Source organism: Meleagris gallopavo, chromosome Z (assembly GCF_905368555.1).
Source record: "Meleagris gallopavo chromosome Z, MGAL_WU_HG_1.1, whole genome shotgun sequence".
NCBI classification, from domain to species: domain Eukaryota; kingdom Metazoa; phylum Chordata; class Aves; order Galliformes; family Phasianidae; genus Meleagris; species Meleagris gallopavo.
The window spans coordinates 14,736,192-14,751,576 of NC_139435.1; the positions used below are offsets into that span (position 1 = coordinate 14,736,192).

The following is a 15,385-nucleotide window of genomic DNA, read 5'->3' on the forward strand; positions in this document are numbered from 1 at the left end:
GTATTAAGCTGCGATAAAACAGTGGATGAGAATACATACGTGACAGTTGTTACAGCTCATAATGTACATATGATTTCAGGGTCTCAGAAATCAGCAGAAATATTTTCTAATTAAGATATCTTCTAACTAGTAACTGGCTGCCAGAAAGACAGAGAAACATTTTCTAAAGCATACACTTTCTGGCTCATTTTTTTCATTCCTGATTGTCAATGCCATGTTAAAAATCTTGCTTCTGATGTCAAGTAACAAAAAAGTAGAAAAAAAAAAAGAATGAAAATGTTGAGAATTTCAGAAAGTGAAAAATGCTGTACATTTCTGTGGCAAAGTTTAATAAAGACTACAGACTAGTTTTAATTTGTGGGCAATATTGATGGAAGGTAGACAGTTGGACTAGATGATCTTAGAGGTCTTTTTCCAACTTTAATGATTCTATGATTTTATGATTCCATGATTAATTTACACAAAATACTCCAATGATTTCCTTAGCATCACTTAGAATATATTAACATTTTTGCAAATATTCTGTATTTCTGTAGCTCAAGATATTGTGATGTCATGCAGCAGCCAAGAAAGTCTGAGGATAATGATTAAGATGTTTTAGTGAATTAAGATTTTTCTGCTGTTTTTCTACATCATGCTTATCTGTATATGTGTATATATATTTTTACTAATCTGTAATGAAACTATAGTTATACTAAGTCTGGGGTTTACTTTTTAGTCAACAGACATTACTGACTAACTCCAACAAGACAGTTGGTACTGGCTAAATCACCTACCAGGATGAGCCCCATGGCCTTGAATTGGAATGAATTATGGAGTTTCATGTGGCCACTAAAAGCTGAAATTTTTAGAGGCTTTAATAATCACTTATCCTCTCCTAAAGCATTCATCCTCACTTATATTTCAAGGCAACATCGTGTGGGCTTTCTTGCTTGCAAACGTCTGTTATAAATAATTCTGATATTAATGTGTCAGCCACCAGCTAATTTTTCTATTACTGGACTGTTACCACATCTCTGACTTCTGACTATCTCTGATGTATATATTCTATTGCCTTGTTGCAATTAGAGCTTAACAAAACTGAGCGTAAACTTTTCTTCCATACATTCGCTTACTTTGGCTTGCCTTCCTGTAAAACACTCCTATTTCTTTCTACTTACACGTTGGTTTTGGACTCTTCCTTATTCTTGCCCAGCAAAGTCAGGCCATTCCTTTTCATCTTCAGCACATACCAAGGTCACCCTCTCATCTTCTCATTCACTGCCAGGTTTTTCAGCCTAGCTTGTATTATTTTACACCGGGGTTTCTCTTAGTTTGCCTTTCTGGACTTTCTTACGGATATATGCCAAATAGTACTGCTCAGGACATGATTCTTACTTGCTGATTTGAACTCACTGATTTCACTACTTTGCTTAGCAGACTTCTCTCCTGGCATGACCTCTCCAGTTCCCCTCTTACTTTAATATCCTATTTTGGTCTCTTTTAAACATCTCAATAATTCTGTACATCTTTACTGTCCTTTGCTGAGGTTTTTTCCTTATGCCACCATTCTTAGCCTCATCATCTGCTTTCAAAGCATCACTTAAATTTGCATTTGCCTTTTATTGAACAACTGACAGTGCTAGTTAGTGCATATTTGTGTTCACTCCTGAAAGTTCCCACCCTGTTCCCACCCATTTACATCTTTTTAATTCTGATCATTCCTATGAGGAATTCAACAAGGAACTGAACAAACTTTTTCTTCCTGTTACATAAGGAATCTTTCTTTTTCTTTCATTTAATTCTATCTACTTTGTGATCTTTTGGCTATCATTCCTTTTGTCTTTGGAAATGTCATGGATTAGTAAACTATGTGTGTAAACTATGACATTATAAAGCAAGGACCTATTTATAGCACTTCTCTGAGGTAGTTCCATTTTTGGAACTGCATTTGAAAATACTTTTATTGGGAATGGTCCTTATCAAAAGACCATTATTTTCCTACATTAAAATTTATTCTCAACTTGCTGTCCAAAGGAAAAACAATGAATTGTACAAAAGCACCTAATTTACAAACATCAAGATCATATTTCAAGCTGCTTAGATTGAGTACCTACAGAGTGTAGCATGGGGGTATAATGAGCTTTGATGGAGTTTAAAGCAAGTTACACAAGCAAGATTTCAATCAATTTGTATGGCTTGTGTTCTCTTCAGAATGCATTTCATGTAGGAATATGGTTAACACAGAGTGTGTCCTGAATTCCTTTGTGCTCATCAGTATTCACTGCAGCATATGGATGTTACTAGATTATTTCATGCAAACTTATAAGACCTTTTCCACATTTAAAGCATATCATCGAACTACTTAAAAACTTAAAACGGTACATTAAAATGTGTTACCTTTTCTTGATATTGTCGCCGTGAAGAATCCAGAGATTGAATGAGGGCAGTGGCATGACCAACAAACATGGCATAACAAGTAGCCCCCACAATCATACTCAACATGGTTATCCAGAGATCTGACATGCTGACAGGGGCACGGGCTCCATAACCAATGCACAGCATATGGCTCATGGCTTTGAAGAGCGCATATGAGTACTGTTTCCCCCAGGAATCATTCTGCAAGAAAAAAGACAGGTGACTGAGTCAGCAAGTAACTGAAGTTAAAAACAGATTTGTACTTGTATACTGGGATAATAGATTACTGGCTCTGAAAATGTGATCTGGTAATATACCTCCTGTATGTGAGGAGTATTCCTTCTAAATTAATTGTTAGATCAAGTGTTAGAGATTGTGCCAGCTGGTATTTAGCACAGTGATATGAAATACATCTGACTACTTCAAATACATGATTGTGTTCTTAAACTTGGGAGTTAACCTAATTACAGGGAGACTAAAGGTCAATTTTATTTTATAGTTCTATCGGAGAAAGATTAGAAAGAGCTGACTATGCAGACCTATCAAGAGCAAGAAGGTGTTTTAGTATGCAGGAACTTACTCTAATTGCCTAATTTCTTTCTTTTCTAAGTTCTCCATTTTAACAGACAACTACTTTTCATCTTGTCAGCTGTTTGATTTCTGAAGCAGAAAAGAAAACTTTGTTATAATGTCTTCTTGTGATTTACCCTGTCAGGCAATTAGGCACTACACAGCCATTGGCTTACTCCCGCCAGAAAGAGATGTGGGAGAAAACTGGAAAGAAACATCAACACTTAGTTTAAGACAAAACTATTTACTAAGAAAGAAACGGTAAACAGAAAGAAAAATGGAATGACAACTATGTACACGTATCCACAATGCAATTATTGGCCACCTGCAGACCAGCACAGAGCAACAATACCACTGCTTGCCAACCAATGCTCTGCTAGCAACACAACATCTCACACCTGTTGACCAATGCTCAGAAATCCCCAGGCAGCCGCCCCCACAGCTTTATGGCCTTTTGCATGATGTCACGTGCTCTTTCCCAATTCAAGCCAGGTGTCCTAACTGCCTCATTTCCCATCACAGTGGCAGCATTTCCCTGCCCAGTGGCCCAGCCTGGCCAGGGTACTGCTCCCATCATTCATCAGAAACAAAACATTGGTGTGCCATTACTGCTATCTCTACACTTCTCTTGATGCAGTCTAGGACTCACACTGTCACTTTAGGAGATAGAAGCCAGGGTGCAATTAGAAAACTATGACCTAATTGCTCTCACAGAAACATGGAATGAATCACACAACTGGAATATTATGATTGAGTACTTCAGGCGCTTTGGAAGAGATCTGTAGGGCAAGAGATCTGTAGGGCAAGGGAGATCTGCCTTATATGTAAAGAACTGCTTGGATTGCAAAGAACTGCCTCTTAAAAACAGCCATGAACAGGTTGAGAGCTTATGGGTTAAAATTAGGGTCTGGACTAATAAGGGGCATCTGGTGGTCAGGATCTGCTACTACCTGCCTGATCAAGAAGAGTCTGTTGACCTCACTAAAGAAGTTAAGATTGGAGGCAGACTGGGCTGTAAAGATAATGTTCTGCTCAAGTTTGTGATCTCAAGGAATACAGACCTGGCAAAGAGCAGAGTCAGAATCTTGAACTTTAGAAGACCTGACTACTAGCTGTTAAAAAGTACTATTGGACAAGAACCCCCGAGAAGCTGTCTTCGGGGTCAAAGGAATGAAACTGAACCAGATCTGTAAGGACGCCTTCATGAGAGCTCAAGAGCAACACTATATGTGAGTAATCAAGCAGGGGAGGAAGGAAACCGGGATGACTGAAAAGGACCTGCCAATTAAACTGACGGATAAGTAAGAAAATGACAGGATATGGAAGCAGGGATGTGTGGCTTGGGCAGAATACAGGGATGCCGTCTGGACATGCAGAGATGGGATCAGGAAAGCCAAGTTGCAGATGGAAATGAACTTGGCAAGGGATGTGAAAAATAACAAGAAAGGATTCTAAGGTACACTGGTCAGAAGAGAGAGGCCAAGGAGAGTGTATCCTCTCTGAGAAATGAGATGGAAGAAAGATTCAGAGAAAGCTGAGGTACTTCACAAATCCATTGCATCCATTGCTTCTCACATCTCTCACATCCCCTGACCTTTTGGAGGAGTCTGGGAAAGCAAAATATCTCCCACCATAAGCAAAGAGCAAATTCAAGACCACCTGATGAGACTGCATGTGTACAGCTATATGGAACCTGATGATATGCATCCCAGTGTCCTGAAGAAAATGGCTCATGTAGCTGGCAAGCCACTCTACAACATATTCAAAAAGTCATGGCTGTCATGTGAAGTCCCTGGTAACTGGAAAAAGTTACTGCTTCCAGTTTTAACAACTGTAGAAAAGAACATCTGGGAAACTATAGGCCAGTGAGCCTTATGTCTTTGCCTGGGAAGATCAAGGTACAGATCTCCTGGAAGACATGTGGAATACAAGGAGATGATCTGAGACAGCCAGCATGGCTTCACCAAATGCAGACAATGCCTCACTTATCTGGTAGCTTTCTATGAAGGAATGACAGCATCAGTGGACAAAGGAAGAGAAACTGATGTAATATACCTAGACTTGTGCAGTATGGGTACAAACTGGAGAAGAAATCATTGAGAGCAGCCATATGGAGAAAGACTTGAGGGTTCTGGTGGATGAAAAGCTTGATATGAGGCAGAAATGTGCACCTGAAGGAAGGTGAACTATATCATGGGCTACACATGGGCTACAAAGGCAGGGAGAGCAAGGTGATTGTCCCCCCTTGCTCTGCCCTCATGAGCCCCCATCTGGATCACTGTGTCCAGGTCTGGGGGGCCCCCAGCACAAGAAAGAGATGGGATGTAGGAGTGAATTCAGAGGAGAGCAACGGAGATGATTAGAGGGATAGTGCACTTCTTCTAAAAGGAAAGGCTGAAGGAACTGGGCTTTTTCAGTATGGAGAAGAGAAGGCTCAGGAGAGACCTCACTAAAGCCTTCCAGTATTCAAAGGGATCTTCAAAATGACAGAAATAAACTTTTTACGTGGTTTGATATTTATATGATTTTAAACTAAAAGAGGGGAGATATAGCTTAGATGTTACAAGGAAAGTTTTTACTTAGAAGATGGTGAGGTATTGGAATGCGTTGCTTAGAGAAGCTGTAGGTACCCCATACTTGCAGCTGTTCAAGGTGAGGTTGAATGGTGCACTGGGCAGCTTGATATAGCAGGTGGCAACTCTGTCCATGGCAGAGGAGTTGGAGCTAGATGATCTTTAAGATCCCTTCCAATCCAGGCTATTCCATGATTCTTTGATTCTATGAAATATCTCAATGTCAAGTGGGTGTCAAATGCATGGGGCCAGGTTCTTTTTGGTGGTACTGAGCAACAGGACAAGGGGCACAAACTGGAATACAGGAAGTTAAATATGAACCCAAGAACAAACTTCTTCACTTTGAGAGTGACAGAACACTGGAACAAGCTGACCTAAAAGGCTGTAAAGACTTCTATAGGGATATTCAAGACCAGCCTGGACACTTTCCTGTGCAACATAATCTAGGAATCTGATTTAACAGAGGGGCTGGACTAGATGATCTCCAGTGATCCCCTTCAACCTCTATGATTGTGTGATTCTGTGATTTCAGAATGCATTTGGCCTTCTGGGAGGCAAGCATACACTATAATTGAGCGTTATCATGTTCAATTTTTCATCAACCAACACTACCAAGTCTTTCTTGTTAGGAATGCTCACAATCTAGTCATCTAGTCATCCAACCAGCATTCATCATGTTTGGAATCGCCCCGACCCAGGTGCAGCACTTAGTCAGTTGGTCTTGTTATACTTCATGATGTTTGCATGGATCCTGTTCTTCTAATACACAGCCATCTCTACCAAGACCTTCTTGGAGATGAGAAAAACATGACGGTTCCCTCAGAGGCTTGGAAAATCTGCAGCTTTATATATGTATAGTCAAAGGGATCATTCCAAGAGAACAGCAGACACTTCAAAATGCTCCAAAAAGCCTGAGGAGTCCTGGTTAGATTTTTCTGTTTTCTTTGCCGAAGAAATGAAATGAGAACAGTTTTATAGCTATTGATCATCCATTGCCCAGGGAAACAAATTGTGCTCAGAGGCATGTAGAGGACACAGTGTTTACCACAAGGAACTGAAAATAATTTCAGAAGGGAAAAAAAAAAAAGTGAAGAAAGAGGGATGAAGAACTGGGATGATATTAATGAGATTAACCTGTTTTCTGGTATTTTGTATAACATAAAAGACCAAAAATAATAATTCTGCAAACTTAAAAAAAATCTCCACATTAGTAGTAGTACTTCTATGTAAAATTTATTTGTGAAATATACCAATATTTGTGTCTCACTTTAAAAGCTTTGCTCAAATGCTGTTTTTTTTTTTTATCAGAAAGCTTACACTTGCTCTCTTGACATCTTAAATGCCAAGATCACTGATGGACCTTGCTTTTCATCTACTCAAATGCCGTGCCTGTATCCTTATAAAACAAACAAACAAACAAACAACAGGAAAAAAGGTAATCACTCTTGGATTGCTGATAACAAAGTTCATATTTATTTATTAATATATTAATTTACAAATTAGTACTTCTGCATTTACATTTGTATTATTTTTTAAGTTAAAGTTTTTCATATATGTGATCTATATCTGTATTTGTTGGTGAAAATTCTGTGCTGTAAGTGTTGTTAAGGAATAATTTTTCAGTGTCTGTGCTAACAAAAAACACTTAGATTAACATTTTTAATAAATTTTGGGTTTCACTGCATAATAAAGAAAACTGTTTTCTTTTGTGTGTTAAAAAATAAATAAATACCTCAGAAAATGAAAAAACTGAAGATGCTTTTCCTCAAACATTTTCAGTTTGAGATTCAAACAGCATCCACGTCAGTGCTGGTATTTCAATCCAAGCTCCCTGACCTCCATAAAAACAACTCAAACCCATTAAGGTACAATGTATTGTGAAGCTGGTATACATCTTTGGGTGGAAATAACTTATAACCAAACCAAATTCCTTAAAAGTTACAGTTATCAAGGAAAATAAAGTACTTGCTGGGAAAAAAAATAAGCTGCTCTTAAGACTACAAGTAACACTACTAAAACCACACTACTCAAGAGGCATTAAGATCAGAACTTCAATTCCTGTAGGGATCCACTCTGCAACTGATCTTGCTCCTGCAAATGTACTTTTTAGCTATTACAAACATTAAATTAAAAAAATGTTGATCTTAATGTTGTCTTTGACTCTTTTCTACCATGTCTTTGATCTGATAAATCTTAATTAAAGTTCTTTTATTGAAATTACATTTTTACATTAAAATCTTTTATTTAATCCTTCGGCTGGGGAATTTCACTTCTTGACTGACATTCACTCCAAATTTTAAGTTACTATTTTAAGTAAAACACCACTGTATAGAATAAGAAAATGGAAGTGAGGCGAAGCAAACAGCAAGTAGTGCTTTCCCAAATGTGTAAAAGGTACAGTGAAAAGTACATGAAATACCATTTGGGAAATAAGGTTGAAAGAAGGTAAATTACGTTCTGTGCTGCATCAGAAGAGGCAAGGCAAGGAAGGTGATTATACTCTGCATCCACACCTGGGACTCCCTCCTTCCACGAGAAAGATGTGGAGTTGTTGGAGAGGGTCCAGAAGAGGGCCATGAAATTACCAGAAAGCTGGAGCACCACTCCTATGAAGACAGGCTGACAGAGCTGGGCTTGTTCAGCCTGGTAAGGAGAAGGCTGCTGGGAGATCTGAGGCCTTCCAGTATTTAGAAGGAGTCTATAGACATGAAAGAAATCAACTTTTTACAAGGGTAGATAGTGATAGAACAAGGGGGAAAGCTTTTAAACTGAAGTAGGTGAGATTTAGATTAGATATCAGGGGGAAGTTTTTTACTGAGAGGGTGGTGAGGTGCTGGAACAGGCTGCCCAGAGAGGTTGTGGATGCCCTGTCCCTGGAGGTGTTCAAGGCCAGGTGGGATGGGGTCCTGAGCAATCTGATCTAGTACTTGATCTGGAAGTTGGCAACTCAACCTGTGGCAGGAGGGTTGGAACTTGATGATCCTTGAGTTCTATTCCAGCTCAGGCCATTCTATGATTCTAAATTCTAGGATTCTATGTGGGTTTTTTTCTTTAAAACAATGACAAAAAATACCAGTATGAAGAGTGCAAGTTTCAGTGCAGTTATTTGTGTTGTGCACTGATTTATCCTAGATATAGAAACTACTTAAAAAGAAAAATTAGTGGTAGTGTCAAACTCTATAAATAAATTGTGCAAATATCAATGTTAGTATATAAATATATATATAAAATAACAACTATTTCAGTATTTTTTAATTTGTGTTGTATAACCTAAGGGTTTGGCAGAAAAAGTCCAATTTTTTTTCAACACAAAAGGTTGGAATTTTCTACCATACAATTCAGACTTGCTGTTCTTTTCTGTAAGAAAGTAAGACGTGACCATTCCTCTGCTATTAGCCTGTCTGTACTTTTATTAAGAAGCATTTCTGCACTTGCAAGTTGCATTTTTGCAACTGCAATTGCACAAGGCAATTTTTACATAACACATTCACGGATAATATCCCTGACTTAATGAAGCCCATCCCATAAAATAGACCAGTGTTCACAAATCCAACTTTTCTTTAATACAACTATAAAATATTTATATTTTTATACGTATATGTCAAACAAAGGAAACAAAAATGTTTCCTTAAATTGTAATATTTTTGTCTTAATGTATAGATTAAAAAATGCCAAACCACTATATGAACTATATGAAAACACTCTGCAACCAATCAGTAAAAAAGGGCATTTAATGTCTTAGTTGACAATGAGTTGATCAGTGGTTCCAGATTAGCAGTAATCGGTTTAAAATGTTTAACATGAAATGACATTAAATTGGAAAAACTATTAAAAACTGTAATTGTGAGAAATACCAAAGCTGTTTATCCAAGGATTGATTACATAATCTAGTTTGATGACATTAAGAAATCTTTGGATTTACGAAGCCAGTGATAATGGATCGTTTGCAATGATTTTGTGTGAATATACATTAATTCAGTTTTTATCCTAAAGAACACATTCATCACGTGGCACTTCTGATTTTTAAAAGTCTGTTTCCATGCCTTTTCCTGTATTACGGGGCACTCTTCTTTGTCTCATTATTTCACACAAATCTGCTACAAATATTATAAATATCTTTTTTTGCAATATCAACTTCTCAGCTTATAGGGGACAAAAATAAAAGCAAATTATTTTTTCTCAGTATTAAGAAAGAGCTTCTACTTTACTGGAATCTATGGAGGTTTCCATGAGGAAATTTAGTTGTCATCAGACAAACCAATTTCACTCCATTACTGTAGTCATTCCCTTAGGCACACCCTAATCTTCTCTCTTGAGAGATACTGATTTAGAAATCAATCTTAACAAGCCGACTATTGCACAGATAATGCTTGTTTCCAAATTTTTGTCTCAGTTCTTTTTTCCTATTGCATCACAGTCACTGTGTGGGTCACAGAAATGGTCCTCTCAGTTTACAAGGGCATGCTTTATAACTGTAAAGCAAAGACTGACTTAGGAATAAATTGAAATGGTTTCTACAGTGATCTTTGACTCAGACTCCTAGTTCTCCTCCCAGAGCTGCAGCAGGAGTAGGGCAGCAGCCTCTCCCTACAACAGCTTGCCTTGCAGTCAGTTGCACACATCCATGCATAGCCATCATTGCATTTGTATTCTCCTGAAAGCAAGTGAGATATAAACTAGTGAAGACAGATGTAAATATTGACGGGATATAAGCGGTCTGAGTCTATACTAGTAAATTAGAAATGTGTGTTAGAAATCATCTTGAAGCTCAGGAACTTTGATCTTAGAAACAGCCCAGCAATGGAGCCATGTAGCACTTTCTCAAGTCATTTCAGGTCTACCTGGGAGCAGTTTGGGAAATGAGCCACTTCTTCTAGGCCAGCCTGCTGAAACCCAAATAAGATTAATACTATAGACACAGTAAGTAGCTCCTGTCCTAGTTCTATGCCAGTGCTCAGCACCTGGCCCCTTTTATTTACTAGTGTGGAAGTAGCTATGCAGCCTATAAAACCTCTGGTTTTAGCATTATCACAGAAAGTAATTGCATGAAATGAAAGCAAAGCAGGAAGTAGCTTCAAAAGTTAAAGTGAGCATGAAGCATACTTGCTAATGTGGCAGGACATAGTATCTTGCAGCACTGTCTCCAAGAAAAACCCCCTAAAATCTTGATCCTTGGTCAAAATTAGTGGGAAAACTGCATCTTTTCCAAAGGGAATTTGATTAAAATGTATTTGTATCTTATATAACCCTAACAGTCCTTATTTCTAGATATTTATCTGCAAGCTTTTATTTCCAACAGTTTCTTAAAGATTTTTAAAATTGAATAATTATTTAAAATATTATTTAACTAATCAAGCGAGTATGCTAAGAAAAGGCTATGCTTTCTTTTTTGGGACACTTTTAATTAGTATTTCAAACAGAACTAGAGAAAACAACATGTGTTTCTTATCAAACCCTGTAGCAGAACTAGACTGAACTTGCCAAAAAGCTTTATTGATTTCAAAAGTTTCCCATGCTTTGAATTTGGCATCTACACATCTTCAAATTCTAGTTCTGATCTCATATTTCAGAAAACAAGTTGTGTCCATTAGCAGTAATTTGCTTATGTTATCTAAGTTATACACGTGTTACACAGACATCACACTAGAATTGGGCTCTTACATAAAATTTATCCACCAGTATGTTTCTATACGGATACACAGCATACATTGTTGCACATCAGTTAGTTACATGATTTTCTCTGGCTTCCACAACACCTTAGATTGACAGTTTGTTAAAATCTCAGACAGTAATTTACAGCAAAATAATATAACGTAATTTCAACTTTCAAATAAGTTCTTTTAATACCACAACAAATAGCCAAGGTAGTCAGTGGAAAAGAAGTTGTAATGCCTATTTTTTTTCAAGTACATGCAATAGAGAATGTACTATCAAGCAAAATTTATACTAACATAGCTTTTACTGCTAAAAATCTCTTGTTTCCTAGAACTGGTAAATAAAGTCAAGGTGGGATCAGACTTGGAAGACTAAATATCCTACTGCTATTCTACAAATCTCAACAAGTGCCAGGAAAAAAGAATATATTTTAGGAAGTTTGTATGTCTGTGATATAAAAAGAGAAGAAAAAAAAAAAAACGAAAACAAAACTGAATTGGTAAGCCCAGTGGAATAAACAGATGTCTTCAGAATCTTCTTAACATTTGTCTTTGTAGATATGTGCACAGATAACAGATGGTGCAAATGACTCAGCATATACTTTCAAAACCAATATAGGCAGAAAACATTTTTATAAGTGTTTGGCATTATATTTAAAAAAAAAAAAAAAAAAGGTTCAACTGGGAGGAGCAATGACTAAATACATATTTACTTTGTCTTGATTTACCTTTTCTGAACTGGTGGCAAATACTGTCAATGACAATTTTATGTTACAGTTTTTAGTAAAGCGGTACAATGACTTTACTGTCATTACAGCTTATTCATGTTTTGGTCCTCTGTCTCTTCCTCTAGCCATCAAACAAAAATGCAGAAGTGTAACACACTTTGGGATTTTTTTTTCTCTTGATGAAGAAGAAATAATTGAGTATCCATCATTCCCCGTTAAAAACAAGCAGGAAGAATATCTCCCTGGGACTACATTTTTGTGGTAAGGATTCATTATTTTCTTTGTGGAATCAGTATGGAAATTCATTAAAAGCAAGAGAAGTGCAAATATTTGTCTTTAGCATGCAGCTTTGTCTTGCACATATATTTGAATTATTATCTTCACATGCGTAGGCCAGTGGCCTTCAAAAAGATGGTTCAGTACACATTTGTAAGCTTATCAGCTCATTGAGGAGGTATCCCTGCACACTGCTCAATGCTGCCCTTTGCAAATCTGTATCTACTCAGAGATACGACTGTAGATTCTTACAGCTATACATATATTATCACAAAATTAAATGTGAGGGGAAAAGTTCTTTTTTTTTTTTTTCTTTTGCCTTCGTGTTAGTCCACTCTGATTCATCCTTTTTTTTTTTCAGGTCATTGGACCCAAAAGACAGGAATTGAACCCAAAAGACAAAAGGATGTTCCTAACACATGATTCGCGTTTAAAATAATATTCTATTCCAAAGGATTATTTTAACAAGAAAGAAGTCAAAGTCAAGATTTGGCAGACTTCAGAATTTTTATTCTGAAAGCGCTAAAAAAAAGCATAGGCTGTTAAAAGCATAGGCTATGTCTGTTTTTGCCATTTAAAATCTAACACTGCTAGGAAGCATTCTCATGCTATTTTTCACACTAATTTGTGTGCAGTTTTTCAGAAAGTGTTGGTTTTGGCTGGGGCCAATTGATATTCTCACAGACAACAGTCGGCACAGGTCAAGGGTGACCCGTGATCAGGAGTTCACTTGCGGCCAGCTTGTCTCAGGAAAATGGCCACAGGTATTCAGCTTCCAGGAAAGAAAACAAGCCTGGGCACGTTTCATCTACCGCCATGCAAACAAATCAGTGACAAATCTGGGGACAGATAAAAATGAGAGAATTTCCCAAAATGTACCTGTTACCCTATCTAAGCTTCCCTGAACGAAAAGAGAGAGCAGAATTCAGTGTAGCAGTTTGCAGTTCAAAAGGCTTGTGTTCCAGCTCCTTTCAGCTCTCACAAAGAACACAAGTTGTTTCTGAAAGGTGACATCTGGGTGCTCTAGACCTTGCCTAACACTTGTGGCTGTTTTTGAATATTTTTGTCTTCAGAGAATGCACCACCGAAGTGCATTCCTTCTTTCTTCCTTTGAAATTTTGGCCCTTACCCAAAATACATCCAAAAACCAAAGCCTTTACAAATTCTTGTCTTTGAGACTGATGTTACCATACCATTATATGCTGAATTTTGTTCTTGGAGCTATTTTTTTTCCCAAAAAAATTTATCAAACAATCCAATAATGTTATAAAGACCTTTGAGTTACTCACAGCACACTCAAAGTTTGGTGAAGTTCCTATCACACTATTTTTAATCCAGAAATGAATTCTGCATCCACTTTGAGTCCACCCACTTCAAGTGATGGACTGACTGGAACAGACACAAAAGTGTTCACGAAGGGGCAATTTGTTGTAATGACAGTAAATACATAGTAATTATTATGAAGTCACAATAATTGATTAAAATAAGTAAGTACATATACAGGTTTCTGTTTAACTGGGTAAACAAGGCATCACAGAGATAACTAATATTAAGAATATAAAAAGAGGGAAAAAAGAGTCAAAACAATGGCATGGCTAATGAAAGAGTGTATAAATTCTACAAGGTCAGAAGACTGAAAAGTTTAGAATGCATTGAAGACATCTCTTTTTCTGCTCTTTTCAGATGGTGAAAGGGAGTGGATATGATGCAAAACACTGTATTTGACAAGCCTCGAGCACTGAATCAAGCCATCTATGAAATGCTTTTATAATTCAGCCACTGAGAAAAGCTTTGAATTTTCAGCAGTAGTTATCTGATAGACAAGAACAGGAAGAAGATAACTTGAGCTTAATATAGAGCCATTCTTGGAGATGTCTGAAGGAGTGAAGTGATATAAACCTGACTTGTAACTCCACAAGATACCGCTTTACTAAAAACTGTAACATAAAATTGTCACTGACAGTATTTGCAACCAATTCAGAAAAGGTAAATCAACAGAAGAAGCCTATATCTTTACATTCTGTGATCCATTCAGACTAGATGGCAAATTAGGTGGAGCATCTGATTTGAAATAAAATGACAAATGGAAAGGAAATCTCTTTTGCCAGTGAATTTGTACCATTCTGAGTGCTACTACTGTAGACTGAATCAAAGGGATTTTGAAGCTATGCAAAAACAGTAAAAGAAATAACTAATTTAGTAAGTAGTAGAAAAGGCTTTTATTAAGAAAAGGATATGAATTTCTTTTATTTAAATTGAAAGGTAGACAGATATCCACAAAATCATAATATCGCAGTGATCTCTCACTAATAGCATCTCAAAATACTGAAAGCCTAATTTCGTTAAGAATATTTTCATTCTTCCTCAATATACATACAAACTGTAGCAAAATACTTCTTTTTTGTAAATGTTTCAGAAATATGCCCTAAGAAAATTAAAAAATATATATACTTAACTGCAGATCACAGTAAGTTAAAAGATACTAACATTACTCAGAAAGGCAAATGTGTCTACACAGGGCCTGAACTTGGTTTAATCAGCTTAAAAACTAATCAAGGTGATTCAGCATAAGAGTTGGGACTAGGTTTCATGAGTGCTTTATAGACTCCAGTGTTTTAAAGATTCCAGTGTATTATAGAATAGATTATTTCTACAGCAAGGCAACACTTGGTACTACATAGGCAAATTCAAATATTTTTTCCTTAGCCTTCTATCATATATTCTTTTCTCTTTAACTACTGTAACTCTTTGTAGCAGAGATGAAGAGCAGTTTTTATGCATTCTTAGCTGGTATTGAAAGCAGCACTTTTCTTGTCAGTTTTTCAATTTGTTTCCTAATGTGATACCTTTGAGACTTTAGGCTACATCTGGTTCGTTTACAGTTCTTCAGGAAATTAACTTACTAAATATCTTGAGACCTCCAGAGGGCTGATCTGTGTTTCTGGTAAATCACAGTCCTTCATCAAATACTATGTCCTACAAATAGCTGTGCATTATTTTATTATGGAATGACGATGACAGGAAACAAAGCAATTTTGCAGTAGAGCTTTTACTTTGGCTCTACGCAAAAAGTAAATAACGGTGCCAAAGTAACCTGGCTGGATCTACATCAGAGGCTTTTCTTTTTCTGAGATGTCATCAGAGTTTCACTGACAACTGATGTGTTCTTAAATTCAAATGCCCTAAG

General features: G+C 36.9%; 1 protein-coding gene across 1 annotated transcript in view; it reads right to left on the reverse strand.

Moving 5' to 3' along the window:
- The window catches only part of HCN1 (hyperpolarization activated cyclic nucleotide gated potassium channel 1), a 192,425-nt gene that overhangs the window by 66,874 nt on the left and 110,166 nt on the right, over positions 1 to 15,385 (reverse strand). The window contains exon 4 of the mRNA XM_085213684.1: positions 2,380 to 2,598. Within this exon, the coding sequence (XP_085069810.1) occupies positions 2,380 to 2,598 (219 nt within the window). The remainder of the gene's footprint in view (positions 1 to 2,379; positions 2,599 to 15,385) is intronic.